Genomic DNA, 18,123 nt, shown 5'->3' on the forward strand with positions numbered 1-18,123 from the left:
ACCGCACAAAGCCAGGCCCGCCCAGAGAAACCCAGGCCCACTCGGTCCAGAAACATCCAGAACCGGGCTGGGCGGGTGGCTGGGGCTGGCCATGAGCCTGGCCCTGGGAAGCGCTGGCGGTCACCCACACGGGCTCTGCCCCATGGACGGGGAGGCCCCCGCCTGGGTGACCGGAGCAGAGAGACTGCAGCAGCTGTGACCTGGGCAGGCCTCCTGGGAACACACGCAGGGGCCTCAGGGCGTCCCCAGTGCTGGCCCCACAGACCCCAAGTGCTACAAGAGTCACAGTGACTAGCTCCCCCGATCCACAGGGCAGCTTGGGGCCAGCGTCCTGTCTTCCCGCCCGAGCACCCCCTGCAGCAGGTGACAGGAGGCCGGTCCCGAGCTCAAGGAGCCGGCGTCTTGGGGACAGTGGGCAGCAACGCGGAGGGAGGGAGGGAGGAGCCGCCCAGGCTGCGGCTGGAGGAACCAGGGCCTCAAGGCCGCCCGGGCAGGGCGGGGCCTCGGTGAAGGGGCGGGGTCAGGGGCGGGGCCTGCGGGAGCTGCCGGGTCGGGAGGGTGGGTGGACTCCTGCCGGGGAAGGCGGCCACCGCTCCCTCCCCGCCGGCCGGGGACCCTCAGGGGACGTCCAGGCCTGCGCCTGACAAGCTGCTTCCCAGGACCGGCGGTCAGGGCTGGCCGAGGCCGCTCCCGTCTCCAGACCCTCGAGCGAGGGCGCAGGGACACCGCGGTCGCAGGCTCTTCCCACGGCAGGTCCCAGGGGCTTGGGAAGGACCCGCAGGGCGGCAGCCAGGAAGGGGGACGGGCTCTCGCGGCGGCTCACCGAGGGCGAAGGCGGCCAGGAAGGCGGTGATGACGCTGCTGGCGCACAGCAGGGTCACCTTGGACAGGTCCAGCCCCTCCCTCGTCGCGACACCCAGCAGCAGGGCGGCTATTGCAGCCAGGAGCCCCACGACGGTGGCCTGCAGCTGGAGGGACAGGGGTCACACTGGGGGACCGCGCCGGCCCTCCCCGCGGTCAGGCGCTGGAGGCACCCAGGGGGCAGCGGGCACCGCCACTGCCTGCGCCCCTCACCCGAGAGACAAGCACCCTTGGGCCTGAGTCCCTCAAGACGACCCTGCCACCTGGGCTCCGCTGACGGGCGCCACCTGTCATAGCCCCACTCCTGCTCCGGACAAAGGTGCTCTGCAGCTCAGGTCCGCAGCGCAGGCCAGGGGCCACGGCGGGCTCCCAGCTGGCCACTGTCCCCCAGCTCACCTCCCCCCAGGCTGCTGTCCCCTCTGCCTCAGCCTCCCAAGTTGCTAACAGGTGTGCACCACCACACCTGGCTTTAAACTTTTAAAATTTAAAGTAATCAAGTTTGATCACTTTTGACAGGTGCCATTTCAAATCAAATGGAATGGGTGGATACTGCATGGAGGGTGGGGAAAATCCGATATGTATGTATGCAAAAACAAACACCTAAATGTTTAAACCCAAAGTGTGGGAGGCTGAGGCAGGAGGATGGCAAGTTGGAGGCCAGCCTCAGCCACTCAGCAAGACCCTGTCTCTAAATAAAATAAAAAAAAGGGCTGGGGACGTGGCTCAGTGGTTAAGCACCCCTGGGTTCAATTCCTGGTGCAAAAAACAAAACAAAACAAAAAAACCAAGGTTTCCTGCTTAGAGTTCTGGAGGCTCCAGTCAATGATGGACGGGCCCCTTTGCTTTGGGCCTGTGGTGCACCTCACGGCCAGAGCCCAGGGTGGGGTCGACTTCGTCAAGCTCAACCGCCTGCCTGTGGGGACCAGCCTGTGACAGGCAGGCCTCTCAGGGGACCTCAAGACCCCACCACAGAGGTCATGTTCTGGTCCACTCATGCCCTGGGAGCCTCGGCCTCTCCTCAGGGCAACCAGGCCCCTCTGCTGGCTGAGTCCCCGGAGCCGCCACAGCTGGACTGAGCTGGGCCTCCGGGAGACGGGGCGCAGCCTCTGGGGTTCCACAGGCATTGGCACGGGGGTTCTAGAGGCCAGGTGACGGGAAAAGTGGGCCACCCAGCCCTGCCCACGGCCCCGCAGAGGACACGCGACTGCCCGTCCGACCTCAGTCCACCTTCCCTGGGCCACAGGCTGCCCCCCAGAGACGTGCGGAAGTTCCGGGATGCGGGCTGGGGACAGCTTCCCTGCCTGGCCTCCTGCCCTGGCTCTGCTGGGCCCAGCGCCCAGGAACGAGCTTCCCGGGACCTGGCCCACGCGGGCTCTGGCGGAGGCGGCGTCGCTGTCGAGGGCGGGAACAGGAGCAGGGCCGGGGGTCCCCGGAAGGTCCACGTGAAGGGCCTGGGAAGCGCCAACGAGAGGAGCCGGGGCCTGGAGCCGGGCTCGGGTGAGCGCGGCCTGCTGGAGCGTGGCGCAGCGGGAGCCACGCGGGACTTGCGAGAAACTGGCCCGGAAGGAGGGGGCCGGGAGGCTGGGGACCTTGGGTCCCAGGAGAGGCGCCCCCTCCAGGTGGCTGCGCCTCCAGCTGCCCCACAAACAGGGTCCCGTCCAGCGTGCGGGGACAGGGGCACACTGGGCGTCCCCCTTCCACTGGAACATCCCCCGCAGGTCCAGCGAGGCCGGGCGACACTCACCTGGACCAGCGCCAGGTTGCTGCTGATGACCCTGTGCTTCTCCTTGGGGTCGTCGATCTGGCCGGTGTTGGCCTGGGAAGCAGAGCAGGACGGAGGGTGGGTGGCCGGGCCCAGGGCCGGCCAGTCGCCCCTGAAGCAGGTTGGTCTCAGGGGGAGGCCAGACATGGCACCGCACTGGCGTCAGAACACGCGGCTGCCCTGCTCGCAAGAGTGGACCGGCCTCTTCTGTGGGGTGGAGGGACAGAGGTGGGGCCCGGGGGCCAGGGAGCACCTCCAGGCCTGGGGACACACGTGGCTGAGGACGACCAGGCCTCCGCCTGCCCTCTCCAGCTGGCCACATCGCCCTGACCAGCACCCATCCTCCGACAGCCTCCCCTCTGCGAACTCGCCCACTCAAGCAACGCGTTCCAAGCTGCTCGGCTCTTTCTTCACTATTGTTTTTGGTACCAGGGACTGAACCCCGGGGGCTTGAGCTTAGAGACGGGGTCTCACTGAGTTGCTTAGCACCTAAGCTGCTGAGGCTGGCCTCCAACTTGTGATCCTCCTGCCTCAGCCTCCCGCATGGCTAGGATTACAGGCGTGCGCCACCGCGCCTGGCTTGAGTCCACTCTTGTCTAGTGCAGGTCAAGGACTCCGCTTGGGGTCCCCGTCAGAACAAGGGGCAGCACTATCGTACTGAAATGTCATATCGAATCCGAGGTTCTACCTTCTTTTCGTGCTTTATATATTTTGAAAGATCCGCAACACTGACAGAATCATTTTAGAGACAAGTTTAAACTGCAGCTGTGTCATCCTTGGAGAAAAAGAGGACAGTGAGACTCTGTCCCTGAAGTGTCCCTCTCTGATCCCAAGAATCAAGCCATGTTAAGGGAACCGGATGGCGAGTCTGGACCAGAATGTGTGGAGAGAAGTGACCCTGAAGGACCAGGGCTGTCCCTCACCTGGGCTGGACCCAGCCAGTTGGGGCTGTGTGACAGCTGCTTTTTGCATGCAAGGTGGCCTAATGATGCCACTGTCCCCGCCACCAGCGAGCCCACCTACGAAAGCCCCTCCCTGTGGGAACCACACAGCCCGGAGGAGCGGAGGCGCCCACCCCGCGGGCCACACGCAGCGAAGCTGGTGCCGCCTGCTGGCCAAGCCCTGGGGCCGTGGGTCGGGTGGGGGGCCACCCAGGCCACGGTCACCACTGCACTTTCCAGGGGCCCACCTGACCAGCCTGTTGCCCCTCGATCTTCCCCGTGAGCACGTCCCCTAAGCCTCGCGCCTCATCTCTGGGTGGCTTCTTTGGTCTCTGCGACCCGCCCGCCACCCTAGCACAATGGGGTCGCGGGCGGTAGAGCAGTGGAGCGTCACCGAGTGACCACCTAAGGCCTGGACAGCCCAGGGCAGAGACTCCTGCACACGGACGCACTCTCACACCCGCCTGCGTGTGTCCCCACCACGTCACCAGCGGCGAGAGCCCTGCCTGCGTTCTCGGGCCTGCCCGACCTGTCCCGGGCCGCTTGCTGCTCTGACACCTGGGTGGCCTGGGACGAGGAGCCCGCGCTCTGAGGCCCCGGGGCCGGGCCGTCTATTCTGGCGCACGCTAGCGTCTCGCTCGCCGCTTTCTGGTGACACCGCGTCTTTCCCCTGGGATTCCCTTTCTGTCACCTGGTCCTTTCTTTCCTGCTTCAAATGTCCCTCTGTCCCTCCTACACAGACCCGGGTGGCGTCAGGAGGTGACAACACCTAACAACACTCTATTGGAGGCTCCAACCCCCCCCCTCGAGCCACTCGGGGCACCTGGAGGGGGACCGTGCTGACCCTGGCTCGTGCGTGTCCACTTACGGCTGTGGAGAGTCGGGACGCCAGCGTCATTTCCAGGTTCCCCTTCAGCCCCACCAGGGGTGGCACCAGGGTCAAGAGGTCCTTCACCTCCACGAACACGGGCCAGCGCTGGAAGAGAAAGAGCCGGGAGGACCGAGACCAGCCGGTCCCCGAGGTGTGCGCGGGGGACCTTTGCTGAGTGCCGGCCGGGCCTGTGAGCGGCAGGGCGACGAGGCCGGCGGGTCCTCGCCATGCCGGCCACCGGGGCTCCCACACCCTCGTCCCTCTGGCCCTCAGCAGCGGGCTGGGGCTGGACGCAGGCCACCAGTCCAGCCAGGCTGCGGAGTCGCTGTGTGCGATGCTGAACTGCAGCAGGAGCTCGCGGGAACCGCAGAGCGTCATGGCGTCAAAGGCCTGACGAGACCAGCCGGGGTGATGGGAGCAGCCCCTGCTCCTACGCCCCAACACGGGCCTTTGATTTTTCGGGAGAGGAACTGAACCCAGGGGTGCTGACCCCTGAGCCCCGTGCCCAGCCCTTCTTATGTTTTATTTAGAGACAGGGTCTCGCTGAGTTGCTCAGGGCCTCGCTAAGTGGCTGAGGCTGGCCTCCACCTTGCGATCCTCCTGCCTCAGCCTCCGGAGCTGCTGGGATGCCAGGTGCTCTCCTCCCCGCTTGGCTCCAGGCAGGTGGTCTGGGGGCAGTTTCCTGCCCCTCCCCTCGGCTTCTCCCCTCCCTGTCTGCCAAGCTGAGAGTTCAGAGCCCAGGCCCAGGTCTGAGAGGCCCTGAGCTGCCCCTCCAGGGGACAGCGTCACCAGGCCGAAGCCCTTATCGGCACGGTCCCTCCACTCCCTGTCTTCCGCAGCACCTGGCTCTGGCCCGAGCAGCTGCGCTATCAGCCCCGTGCGCCCGGGCGGCTCAGGACACGGAGTCCGTCACACACGCACTCCTGGGGCGGGCTGGCTGGCTCGCCCTGTCCCCTCCCGCGAGACCCCCACCCTGGCGCTCACCCACCTCATGCAGAGCCACGCCCGCGCCAGCCCCCAGGTCAAAATGAACTTCCCTCCCTTCCCCCACCCGGCCCCACCAGGGGCTTCCAATGAGTCCCCTCAGCTCGAAGCCCTGCTGGCCGGCCGCCATCCCTCTTCCCGTAAAGGAAGCAGGGGCCTCCTAATGAAGGGGGGCTCATTAGTCTCATGGGATTCCCCCTTTTTTTTTTAACGGTAGGGGGTCTGAACCCAGGGGTGCTCCACCACTAAGCTACTTCCCCAGGCCTTTTGGAGATAGTGTCTCACTGAAGTGCAGAGGCTGGCCTTGAACTTGTGATCCTCCTGCCTCAGCCTCCTGAGTCCATGGCTCTTCTAACCTCCGTGCTGCTTCCACTGTGGGAGGGCACTGGCCTCCCTCTCTGCATAGAATCACGACTAGAGAGGCTCACCCCGAACCCCCTCCCTTGGCCTCCAGGACTGTGTCCTCCTAGATCTGTACCGACCTCTCCGATCATCCCATCTTGGCCTCCACCACGGGCTCCTGTTTCCCCTGACCTTATAATTCTGACTTTCCTTCATGTCTCCCTTTCCGTGCCCCCTCCCGCCTATCCCTCTCCCTTCCAGAGCATTACCTAGCCGTCACCCACCCTGTCCAAGTAGCTGCATCTTTCGTAGGACAAGAAGGGTATCTTTTTTGGGGTAGCAGGGGTTGAACCCAGGGACACTTCACCTAAGCCATATTCCCAGTCCCATTTTGTATTTTATTCAGAGACAGAGTCTCACTGAGTTGCTTAGGGCCTTGCTAAGTGGCTGAGGCTGGCCTCCAACTTTCAATCCTCCTGCCTCAGCCTCCTGAGCTGCTGGGATGACAGGCGTGTGTCACCGTGCTGGGCTCATTTCCCTTATTCAAGCCCCTTGGTCTGCAGTACTCTGTCCTGGCAGCCCTAGTCGACCAAGACAAAGGTGACGTGGGGAAATGCTGGCGTCAGCGCTCAGCCGGGTTATTATTCAGATCTGCAGCTGGGCTGGCTCCAGCCTTCTTTCTAGAAATACAACCGCCCTAGTTCTTGAGGTGGGTTTTCTAGTATCTGCAGTCAGAAGCAATTTAGCAAGACCCTGAGCAACTCAGCGAGACCCTGTCTCGAAATAAAATATAAGAAGGGCTGGGGAGGTGGCTCAGGGTTTAGCACCGCTGGGGTCAATCTCGGGTATCAAAAATAAAGACGTCAGAGAGGCGGAGAGTGGGCGGGGCACGCAGGCGCTGCTGGGGAGGGGCTGCCCTGGGCTGTGGACACCAAACTAAAATTAAGAACGTCTCAGACGTATTTTAAAACCCTGAAAGCCAACAGAAGCACCACCTGTATGCACTCAGTGCACAGCTAAGGCGCCGAGGCGGACAGAGCCCCTCACTGCAGGCCCCAGAGGCCCCGTGGCCACGCAGCCCCCACCCCAGCTCGCAGGCTGCCTCCACCCGCCGTCTGCAGCACAGCCCTGGCGTGGACGGTGGCATCCCGGAATGGCTCCGTTATCCTTGAAGGCCCGACACTCAGAGGCCAGGTGGCCCGGGGTCACTGCCCCTCGCCAGCTCAGAGGCGGGTGCTCAGGGTGACACCCGGGCGGCCACTACCCAGGGGAGGCCGGGCACACGAGGAATGCGAAGCGCCACCGGGGACATCGTAGTGGGTGGAGAGTTCAGTTCCACGCGGCGCGAGGAGCGGGCGGGGAGCTCAGCGGTGGGACCCGCACCCCACACTCTGGGCGCCCGGCTCAACCTGCACCCCTGTGAGCACGTTCACTTGAGAAACAGGAAGCAGTGTCCTAGCGCCATCCACACACTATCCCGGCACCCACGGAACACGGCCTCGCTTCCCGGACAGTGCTGACCAGAGGCCGCATGATGCTCCCCGTCTCGCGTCTGTTTCTTAGTTTTTCCTGTTTTTTTTTTTTTTTTTGGCACTGGGGATTGAACCCAGGGCTGCTTCACCCCCGAGCCACCTCCCCAGCCCTTTTTATATTTTATTTCGAGACAGGGTCTCGCTGAGTTGCTCAGGGCCTTGCTAAGTGGCTGAGGCTGGCCTCCAACTTGCCATCCTCCTGCCTCAGCCTCCACCTTGTGATCCTCCTGCCTCAGTCTCCCGAGCCACTGGGATGGCAGGCGTGCCCCACTGCACCCCGTGTTTTCCAGGTCTTCTCAACAGCACGTCGCCTCTACAGGGGATGCTGAAGTACCCAGCAACCGCCCTCCGCGCTCCCAACGCTGAACCAAGCTCAGGGAACACACCAAGCCCAAGGGGCAGGCGTCTCTGCAAACGCCTCTGCCAGGTGAAGACCGCCACAGCCTCGCCCACCCAGGCCCCGCGCCTGAGCCTCGTCCTCCCCCGAGGACCCACGAGGGAATTCTGGGGTGAGCCTGTCACAGTTCTGCCCAGTGAGGAGGGGCGGGCCAGTCACCCCGCTACCTGGTTCTCACAACGTAAGCGAGGTGGATGTGGTCCTCGTCCCCATTTTACAGACAGGGAAACTGAGGCAGGGGGCGACTCCAGATTGGAGGCTGATGCTGCCTGGACACAGAGGCTGAGCTTCCTGGAGGCCAGGGACACGCAGGCGAGGCTCTGGGGAGGCTGTGGGCCTCCCTGTTCCGTGGCGCTCAGACTCCGAGGGCCCCACCGGCCCCAGTGAGGCCCAGGAGCCCCGGCAGCGAGGCCGGGCGCGGCCCCTCTGCGCCAGCACGCACCTGCACGGCGTTCATCAGCAGGCCGGCCGCCATCATGCCCAGCCCGGACAGCAGCATGGGCGCCGTGACCTGGCAGGTGGTGCCCAGGAAGGTCTCCGGGGAGGCCCCGCGGGGGCAGCGGATGAGCTCACAGCGGACGCCTCGGAGCTTCCTGCCCTGGAAGCGCAGCTGCAGGTTCAGCTGGGTGACCACCATGGCGACGCGGCCGCCACATTCCCGGGCGCCTGCCGGCCCCGCTTCCCTTCTGCCGCGCTGGACGCCCTTCCCCAGGGTCCACGCGGACAGGCGACCCAGAAGTTCCCAGCTGCCCGAGCCTCAGGGAGACCCTGGGCCGAGGGACGGGGTCAACCAGTGAGGACCGAGGCCACTGTGACGCCGCGCCTCGTCCTGGGTCCGCCAGCTCTGGCTGTCCAGCCCCGCGGGTCAGGTTCTCCCTGGAGAGCGGCTTAGGGTCAGCTGGGACCTCCCTCGGTCAGCCTGCCAGGGAGACTCCCTGTCCTCGGCAGCGACCTTGACAGCGTCCAGGGCCCAGCCCACGCTGGCCTGAGCTGGGTGACTGTCCAGGCCAAGATCAGCCGCCTCCCTGCAGTGTGCCCGGGCTGCCCTGCCATTGGCCGAGAGGGGCCTCAGCGGCCTGCGGTCCCTGCGGTCAAGGTCAAGGCTCTGCAGGTCCCCAGGAAGGATGCATGCCCTGCGGTCACCTCGATGGCCGTGTCCGGGGCTCATGGCCACAGGAAGAGGCTGTGGATGCAGCAGCCCCGTCCTCCCTGGAAGGCCCTGGGGACGCTCAGGCTGCTTCCCAGTGACCCCGCTTCCTCCCGCTAGCGAGGTCGGGCCCTGCCCGCTCAGCCCCGGGAACCCCAGCCTGCATGGCGGTGTCCCCGGCCTTCCCCCAGCACCAGGGACAGGGCCGCCCACCGTCCGCCATGGTCCACCCCAGGCCGAGGTCCTGGGCCCCTCCCCGCCTGCCCGACATGGCAGCAGCCTGGCCCGAGAAGCCACCAGGTCCCATCTCCCGACTCCGGATGTGGCTTGCGCTCGCAGGGAGCTCTGAGGAAGGCCCAGCGGCCATGGGGTGGGTGGCCCGGCCGAGCCCCCGAGGTCCCCGTGGAACGTGAGCGCAATCTGCCTCCCGGTGGGTGAACGGGCCTGGCCTGGCCCCTCATCGCCCAGCAAGGACGCTGCCCCGAGCCCTGGCCACGGTGTGGACCCGTGAGCCCGGTGAGTGGCCGGCTTTCCACCAGCCGCAGGCTCAGGGGCTCGGCCGCAGATGGGGACAGGGACAGCCCCTCCGGGCGTCCAGAGCTCCCGTCCCAGCGTCTCACTGCTGCCGGAACTGGACGCTGACCATGCCCCCGGGCCCCACGTCCCACACTGTGTCCCTGGTGCTGGCCAGACAGGCCTCACCCGTCTCCTGCAACCAGAGCCTGCCCTGCACAGGGCGCGGCACCCCCGGAGGGGGCCTTTCGCACGTCCCCTGCTGCCACCCGACCCCGGGAAAGAGGCGACGGAGCCCAGCGCCACCTGGAGAGACGCCTCCGCCTGGCCAGCTCTCGTCCCCACTGCCACTTCCCGTGGACCCTCCTGTGCGCCCTCAGCGGGCCCACGAGTCCCTGGCCCCGTCCCGGTGGCCTCCGAGGCGCCTGGCCATCTCGGGGCCTCCCCGGCTCCTCAGAAGAGCTGGGAACGCCTTTCCCAGCCTTTCCCAGGATCCTCGGCCCGCCTGCTGCCTCAGGGAAGGGCTCATCTCATCTCTCGCTCTCACACAGAAAAGTCCAGAAGGATACAGACCGACATGGTCAGCTGTGGTTGCGTTGGTGGACCACGAGGGACTTTTATTACCTCCTGTGCACTGTAAGGAGGCTATTTGCTTGCTTTCCTTTTCTATCAGAGATTGACCCCAGGGGCCTAAACCCCTGAGCCACCTCCCCAGCCTCTTCTATATTTTATTTACAAACAGGGTCTCACTGAGTTGCTTAGGGCCTCGCTAAGTGGCTGAGGCTGGCCTCCACCTTGCGATCCTCCTGCCTCAGCCTCCTGAGCCACTGGGCTGACAGGCGTGGGCCACACCTGGCTGAACATGATTATGATGCTGTTGTCCAACATCTGGGCAAAGAGAGGGCTTGCAGTCCTCCCTGTTCTGCCCCCGTGGACACAGTCCCCAGCCCACGGTCCTCCCCACGGGGCCCACACCCTCCTCTCGCCTCCTCCAGCCCTGCTCCTACGCAGCCTGCCTCCGTATGCTGTGCCCTCTCTGCTCCCGAATGTGACCTGCCTGGCCACCCTGCATGGCACAGGATGTGGTCCTCCCCAGGCCAGTGCCGAGTGGGGTGCCCAGTGTCCCCAAGTCTCAAGGCAGGTCCCTCCCCACAGAGCCCCAGGTGGGCCCACAGAACAGCAGGCGGAAGGAGGTGACTGGAACCACTGTCCTCATGAAAAGGTGACCCAGCCACGACTCCAGGCATCTGGCCAGCTCTGACTGAATGCTCTGTGCTGACCAGCTGGTTCCTGACATGGCCAAGGCCACCTGGGAGGACGGTGCCCACGGCCAGCCAGCTAGAGCCCCGCTGGCTTGCCCTGTGTCGTCTGTGGCCACCTCCTCTCACCCGAAGCAGTTCTCCCCGCCAAGAGGACGGGGGCTCTTTGCTTTCCCTTTCGGCGCTGGGATTTGACCCAGGGTGCTGACCCCTGAGCCACGTCCCCAGCCCTTTTTATATTTTGTTTAGAGACAGGGTCTCAGTGAGTTGCTTAGGAACTCACTGAGTTGCTGAGGCCGGCCTCCAACTTGTGATCCTCCTGCCTCAGCCTCCCAAGCCGCTAGGATGACAGGTGTGTGCCCCCATGCCCAGCCTGGACTCACTCATTTTACGAGGTACTGCATCGTAATGCATGATGGGACTCGGAGGAAGCTTGCTGCTTATCATCTGTTACCTACACAGTCCCCAGTAAAGAAGAACACCCACCCAAGGGGCCACACGTGGCCAAACTTCAGGCGGCCATCTTGGCCTGGACACTGACCCAGTCCGGGTCTCAGAGATGTCTCGCCAGGACAAGCAAAGCGCTGTGCGGATTTCCTGCCTTGCAGACACGCAAAACAGAAATGGAGGCAGCAGAGGTCTCCACGGCTACTGCCACGGCCACCCCAGGCCTCGCCCGGCCGCTCCGTGCCCCCTCTGGAGCCCCAGGAATGACTGACTCAAGCCAAGGCCCTCGGCTCCATGGTGGCTCTTGAGGACGGCGGCCTGATCTCCAGGCTCCCTGCAGGGCTGGTCTGACTACTGAGTGCTGCCAAGCTCCACTTGGGTTACAGGTGACACGTGGACCTCTGGGTGTCCCTAGTGCCACAGGCAAGTGATCCACGGAGTCGCCTGCGCTCCAGGGTCATGCCCACCGAGTCAGGCCTCCAGGGGAAGACCCCCAAGTCCGCCCCACGACCCTCTCCTTCCTGCGCCTGGGGAAGCACTCGTCCCCTGCCCCCACGAGTGCTGGTTCAGGGTGCCATCAGGACACCAGGCGTCCATCGTGCAGAAGGCCGGGGAGTGCTCTGCGCTGCCTGGAGAAAGGAGGGGCTTGACTACCACGTTCCCTCCCGCTCTGCTCCGTGGATAAGGTCCCTGGTCACTCCGCCCTCCTTATCACAGGCCAGGCGCTGGGTCTGCCGGTCCCGGAACAGCAAGCCAACCACTATCTCCTCCCCGTCCCTCATTCCTACGTGGTCTGCCTCCCACAGCCCTGGCTGGTCACTCTGCTCCCAAGTGCAGTCTCCCGGGCTGCCCTCCCTGCCCCAGAGTCTGGCACTAAGGAACAGCTGTCACGCTGGTGCCAGGGTGCACACCTGCAATCCCAGCGAGTCAGGAGGCTGAGGCAGGAGGGTCGCAAGTTGGAGGCCAGCCTCAGCCACTTAGTGAAGCCCTGTCTCAAGGGAAAAAGAAAAAAGGACTGGGGTCGTAGCTCAGTGGAGAGCATGCCGGGTTCAATCCTGTCTGGGGACGTGGCGGGAGGTGGAGGGGACGGTCCGTCTCGTCTCTACCTGCATCTGCCACAATTCTTCCTCACATAACTCCCCACCAGCTGGCCACCCGCCCGCCAGCCTGCTCCATGTCTTTGCCAGCCTGTGACCCCTGCCTGAAGACCCTCCTGTCCTCAGCCTGGGTATATAATGCTCATCCCGCCCCACGCCTGGGGCCCTGGATTCTTTGCCCCTGCTCCCCATCTTTCCCACTTTCTGGAGACTTCCGGCATTTCTGACTCTCATGAGTCTCCTGGACTTGAAGAAAGGGGGATTAACGTGGGTGAACCTGGCCGCATCTGGGGAGCCCTTAAAAGCAGCGGGTACGCCCGGTCAGGGAGATTTCTCCATGGCCAGCTCTGAAGACACAAGGGCCACACGCCAACACCTGGGGACGGTCTCAAGCACGGCTTTTCAGTCCCAGCTGAGTGCCAGCAGGGACACTGGGAACCTGGGTCCTGCAGCCACAAGGAATCAAGGAAATGAAGGATGAAGACCAGAAGGACCCAGGGTGCAGATGTTCACCTCAGAGCCTCCAGGACAGAACTGAGCCTGGCCAGCGCCTGGGTCTCAGCCTGCGAGACTGGGCTGGGGGTCTCCCTAGTCACACGGTGCCTCCCTGACTTACGGCACTGGGGCTAAGGAAGAGGTGCTGTGTCAAGAGGTGTGGCAATCTGCAACTCAGCAATCTGTGATGTGTCGCCACATCTGCTGGTTTTTAAAGAGCAGCTAAATACACGAGTATCTAATGGAAGCTTCCATTTTCCAATGTCTGCAATTACCTGAGCATTAACCCAACCAAACCCTTTTAAGACCAGCACAGCACCTGGAGATGGTAAGCAACGCAAAGAGAGGAAACGCAGGCGGGGCAGGTCTCTTCCTCCTCTGTGAGCGCATCTCACCATCTCACCCCGAGCACCCAGAGGTGGGGGGTAGACAAAGGTGGGGTAGCTTGTTTCTAAGGAGCTCACAGGTACCGTGAAGGACTGTGAATATGACTCCTTAAAGAAAAGGTATTCATAGTAAAAAAAACAAACCAAACAAACTCCCAAAAGATAAATGGAAAAAAGAGATATGAGCCATTATCATAATTAAAATGCTGACTTCCCTAATGTAAAAGCTCTCTTAGGGTAATGAGGAAAGGGATAAACACCCCGTAGATAGTGTTTCACTCCGTTTTCTGTTGCTAAAACAGAACCTTTGAGACCGGCTAATTTATAAAGAAAAGAGGTTTCTTCCGGTCGGTGAGGGTGGGGCCCGGACGCTCTCCACCGGCTGCACCGCGCTTGCGCCACTTGCAAGGGAACGACAGGAGGTGCATCCCCGGTGACCCGAACTGCCCCCAAAGGCTCCAGCGTCCCTCCACACTGTCGCACTAGGGGCTGGGCCTCAACCTCGTTCCGGTGGGGGTGAACGAGTGACTACGGCAAAGAACAGGAACAGCGCCCCAAAGGCACTAAACCTCGAAATAAGAAATGCAGACCACACCATGATGAACGTGGTGGGCAGCAGCGCTTGACAAAGGCCTCCACCGACTCCTGATGTTCTTGTGCAGTTGCTTCCCCTGGAACGTTGGGCTGAAACCAGGGACCAGTTTCTGATCAATAGAAGCGAAGCTGATGGGGTCAGGCTTCTGTGATTAGGCGGCACACAGGCAATGGGCGGCCATATTGGAGGTGCCGCCATATTGGAGGTGCCGCCATATTGGGGGTGCCACCATATTGGAGGTGCCCACATGGGCAGCAGCAGGGAGGAACCTACCAAGCCTACCCTGTGAGCAAACTGGGAAGAGGACTGCGGCCTCAGGAGAGTCCCTGAGGCAGAAATCCCAGCTCCACTGTGCCTGGTTTCAGCGACCACCGATTAATACATGCATGCTATTTTAAGCTCCTAAACTTCTGGATAACTTCTAGGCAGCTACAGACATCAGTGCTACTTATGCAATTTCCATCTATTAGGTTGCTAAAGATCAAAAAGGCAGAACATGAGCTCTGTGGATGAGTGCTGGGGAACAGGCCTGCTGCCAGGGTCTAAGAAGTGCCACTGCCCTGTCTCCAGGTGGGTGACTTGGTGACGTCCCTCAGTCACAGAGCCCCACTCTCCTGAACACAGCAGGGCACTGGAGACCGTATCCTGCTGGTTCACTCAGGCATGTGAAAAGGCTGAGGTCGAGATTATTCACTGTGGCCTGTATCGTAACATTTCAAGTCCTTGTTGCAAGCTGAATTGTGTCCCCCCACCCAAATTCATGTTGGTGCCTGGACGCTACTTCAGAACAGACCCTTTTGGAGACACTGTCTTCAGGAGGTTAAAATGAGGTCATCAGGTTGGTCTGATCCTATGTCACTGGTATCCTTGGATGAGACACAGAAAGGGCCGGGGAAGACCCCATCTGGACACAGAAGATGACAGCCACAGGCCAAGAGGAGGCCTCAGGGGGCACCCACCAGGTCCACACCACCTTGATCCTGGAGTCCTGAAATCCTAGCAGTCACTTGTCCATTATCTGGCCCCCAGTGTGTGGCACTCTGTCACGGCAATCCAGGCAGACTAAGCACAAGAATCAGAAGGAAAATGGTCCAGTAGAGTTTTGCTATATCTGCACAAGAGAACCATGCTGTGCCCAAGGTCCAGAATCATATTTGGTAATAAGCTGTCTTTAAGTAGGTGTCTTAATTATTTGCGTCTTCATTTATTTTTGTGTTGCTGGGGATCGGACTCCAGGGGCTCCTAGACCACTGAGCTACATCTCCAGTCCTTTTATTTTTTAAAAAACTCAGACATAAGCTGGGCGCAGTGGCACATGCCTGTAATTCCAGCTCTTGGGAGGCTGAGGCAGGAGGATGGTGAGTTGGAGGCCAGCCTGAGCAACTTAGGCCCTAGGCAACTCAGTGAGACACTGTCTCAAAATGAAACATAAAAAGGGCTGGGGATGTGGCTCGGTGGTTAAGCACCCCTGGGTTCAATCCCTGTGACCAAAACAAAACAAAACAAAAAAATCTGAGACATGGTACCGCTAAGCTGATCAGGCTGAACTTGAACTTGTGATTCTCTGGTCTCAGCCTCCCATATTACTGGGAGTACAGGCCTGTGTCACAGGCCATGGCTAACAATTGTCTTAGTAAGCTTAAGTTAGCTTAAACTTAGGTTAAATTTAGTCTTTGTCACTAGAACCTAAAAGAATCTTGCCCAATATACAGAAAAAAAGGGTCCTTGAGCGGCCTCCCCTGGGTCCTCCAAGCTGGACCCAGCTGGACCCTTTGGATTCACATGAGACACGCCTCCCCTCCTTGTGCCCTCTTACCTGGAAGTAGTTCAGCAGCACGCCAGCCCAGGACAGCCCCAGGCCTGCAAGAATGAAGGGCACTGTCACCTGAAGGCCAATGGCCAAGGCTCTCTCTCTGCTGGGCTCAGCCTCCTGAGGCTTGGGGGAGACACTCTGGCTCTCAGGGACGCCCTGCAGTCCATCTTCTGAGGTCACAGGGAGGCTCCCTGTGCTGAGGGTAGGGGACACCTTCAGGTCCTCGAGCCTGCCGCAGCCTTCCAGTCTCCGTTGCCGGGTCTCTGTGGCTTCCATCTGCACACAGCCGAGCCCCTGGCAGCGCGAACCTGAGAGACACAGAACGAGAGGTTGTAGGCAGAGCTCCCGCCCCCAGGCTCCTCGCCCGGACAGAGGCTCCTCCATCACATCTGCAGCCCCTCCTCAGGGCCTGTCCACATGGCCTGCTGCCTCAACTTACAGCAGCTGGTTTCAAAGGCACATGTGTGAGAGCAAGACACACCTGTGGACAAGAGCATGAAACACGTGTGGAACAGAGTCCGCAAACACGGAAGAGAGAGGTCCTGAAAGTTCCTATCTTCTTAAAAGCAATCAGAAAACCAGTCTGGGGCCAGGCACGGTGATGATCCCAGCAGCTTAGGAGGCTGAGGCAGAAGGATTGCAAGTTGGAGGCCAGCCTCAGCAACTTAGCAAGGCTCTGAGCAACTCACCGAGACCCTGTCTCTAAATAAAAAAATAAAAGGGCTGGTGATGTGGCTCAGTGGTTTGAGCACCCCTGGGTTCAATCCCTGGTACCAAAAAAAAGAGAGACTGGGGGTGAGGTTCAGGGGTAACTGAATCACCTTTTTTAGAACTCTCAGGATTAGGCAAAGGTATGCAGCAACTCAGGGAAGTAGCTATTCAAAAACAACGAATCTCAGCAAAAATAGTACCACTCATTCTGCTGGTGACATAAAGTCAGTGCCCACAGACTTGAAAACTGAGAGCACCCGATTATGCTGATAACCAGGTGAGGCTTGGAAAGGGGCTGCCGCTCACCATGGGCCCATGTGGGGCTCCCAGAAGAACCCGCTTGCAGGGCTGTGTCTCACCCGACTTGGAGCTCTCTCAGGGTTAAAAGCCCCTGCCCTTGTGGATGAGTCAGACACATCAGAGGCACTTCCGGCTGGCTCAGGTAACAGCTGGGGTAAACAACAGGCTTCAAAGGCAACTCTGGGGAAGGAGATGTCCACAGGGGGTTTGAAAAGTTCCCCAAAGGCCTGGGAATCTAGAAGGCTGCTGTGCACAGGGCTCATGCCGAGGGCTGGGCACACACCCCAAGGCTCCAGGTTCTCCCCTCTCCAGAGTTTGTACATGCTGCAGATGAAGCCTGGAAAGATTTGATGGGTGCCAGCCAGGCATGGCGACCCACGCCTGTCATCCCAGAGGCTTGGGAGGCTGAGGCAGGAGGATCGTGAGTTAGAGGCCAGCCTTAGCAACTTTAGCAACTTAACGAGGCCCTAAGCAACTCAGTGAGACCCTGTCTGTAAATAAAATATAAAAAGGGCTGGAGCTGGGGCTCAGTGGGTAAGCACCCTGGGTTCAATCCCTGGGACCAAAAAAAAAAAGTGGGGCGCGGGGTGAGGGTGCCAGTAAATGAGGCTAGGACAGGGCCTGTCAGCAGGCCTCACAGGCCAAACGAGCCGTCCGTGGTTCTCAGGGTAAGGCTAACGCCCTGAGGCTCTGGGCAGGAGGCTGACAAATGTAGTGTTCATCGGTCACTGTTCCTTTCCCCACTGGAAGGGATCAGGGCCAGAGAGAGGCCCAGCTGACCCCCTGGAGCAAAGGACTTGTCCAAGCACCTCATGGAACATGGAGAAATTGTCACCCTGCCCTGGTCTTGTGCTGCCTGGGTGACCTATCGGAATTTTTACCGGGTCCCAACCTTGCTTGTCCTGGAGGCCAGGACTCCCGGAGGCCAGGACTCCCTCTGCAGGTGGGAAGGCTGAGAATGGCCACATCCAAGATGGCTGCGGGGTGAGACCGACCTCCACGTCCATTCGGATGAGACACGACTCCTCCCCTATTTATTAGCCAAGCCCCACCCCTCACTCCTTTGTCCTTGATCCACCATCCTGACCCCCACGGGGCGGAAGGTGAGTTGGGAGTTGACCTTCCATTTCTCCTACCCTTGCCCAAGAGCAAGAGTCTCCCTCCCTGTCCAGCGGGCCTCATTGTTGCTGCGTGTTCCACATTCAGCCCGGGAAAGCCGTGCCAATGAGGAATCCCTGTTTTGTATGCTTGTTAGGCACGAAACGATGATTCCAAATTCTGGCTGTGATTCCAGAACAGTCCAACCCGCTCTTCCCTGGGGGTGGACAGCAAAGCGGGCAGAGGTCTCACAATGGGGGAGAACATGCTGAGCCCCCAGGATACCATGTGCTCAAAGACAGCTGGGTGGCACGTGAAAAATCCACATGAACCCTGACCTTAAAAAGAAGAACGTCGTGCTTTCTGGCTCTGACAGTTCTAAAAGTAGTCCCAGGAGCAGAACTTCCCCCTGCCCAGGGGTGAGGATATCCCCAGGCACCAGGGCACCCAGATTTAAATTACTTTTTATTTTTTAATATGTACCAGTGATTAAGCCTAGGGCCACTTAACTCCTGAGCCACACCCCCAGCCCTTTTTATTTTTTATTTAGAGACAGGGTCTTGCTGAGTTGC

General features: G+C 61.0%; 1 protein-coding gene across 9 annotated transcripts in view; it reads right to left on the reverse strand.

The window, feature by feature from the left end:
- The window catches only part of Slc41a3 (solute carrier family 41 member 3), a 29,309-nt gene that overhangs the window by 6,939 nt on the left and 4,247 nt on the right, over window positions 1–18,123 (reverse strand). For 4 of the 9 annotated variants that reach the window (XM_047534533.1, XM_047534535.1, XM_047534537.1 and 1 more), the window contains 4 exons: window positions 15,446–15,750; window positions 4,433–4,606; window positions 2,606–2,677; window positions 824–968 (listed from right to left, as the gene is read on the reverse strand). In XM_047534533.1, the coding sequence (XP_047390489.1) occupies window positions 824–968; window positions 2,606–2,677; window positions 4,433–4,606; window positions 15,446–15,718 (664 nt within the window). In that variant the 5' untranslated portion in view covers window positions 15,719–15,750. Of the gene's footprint in view, window positions 1–823; window positions 969–2,605; window positions 2,678–4,432; window positions 4,607–8,132; window positions 11,842–14,588; window positions 14,692–15,445; window positions 15,751–18,123 lie in introns of those variants that run through there. The other 5 variants (XM_047534536.1, XM_047534538.1, XM_047534539.1 and 2 more) reach the window with 4 other exon arrangements.

Source organism: Sciurus carolinensis, chromosome 19 (assembly GCF_902686445.1).
Source record: "Sciurus carolinensis chromosome 19, mSciCar1.2, whole genome shotgun sequence".
Classification (NCBI taxonomy): domain Eukaryota; kingdom Metazoa; phylum Chordata; class Mammalia; order Rodentia; family Sciuridae; genus Sciurus; species Sciurus carolinensis.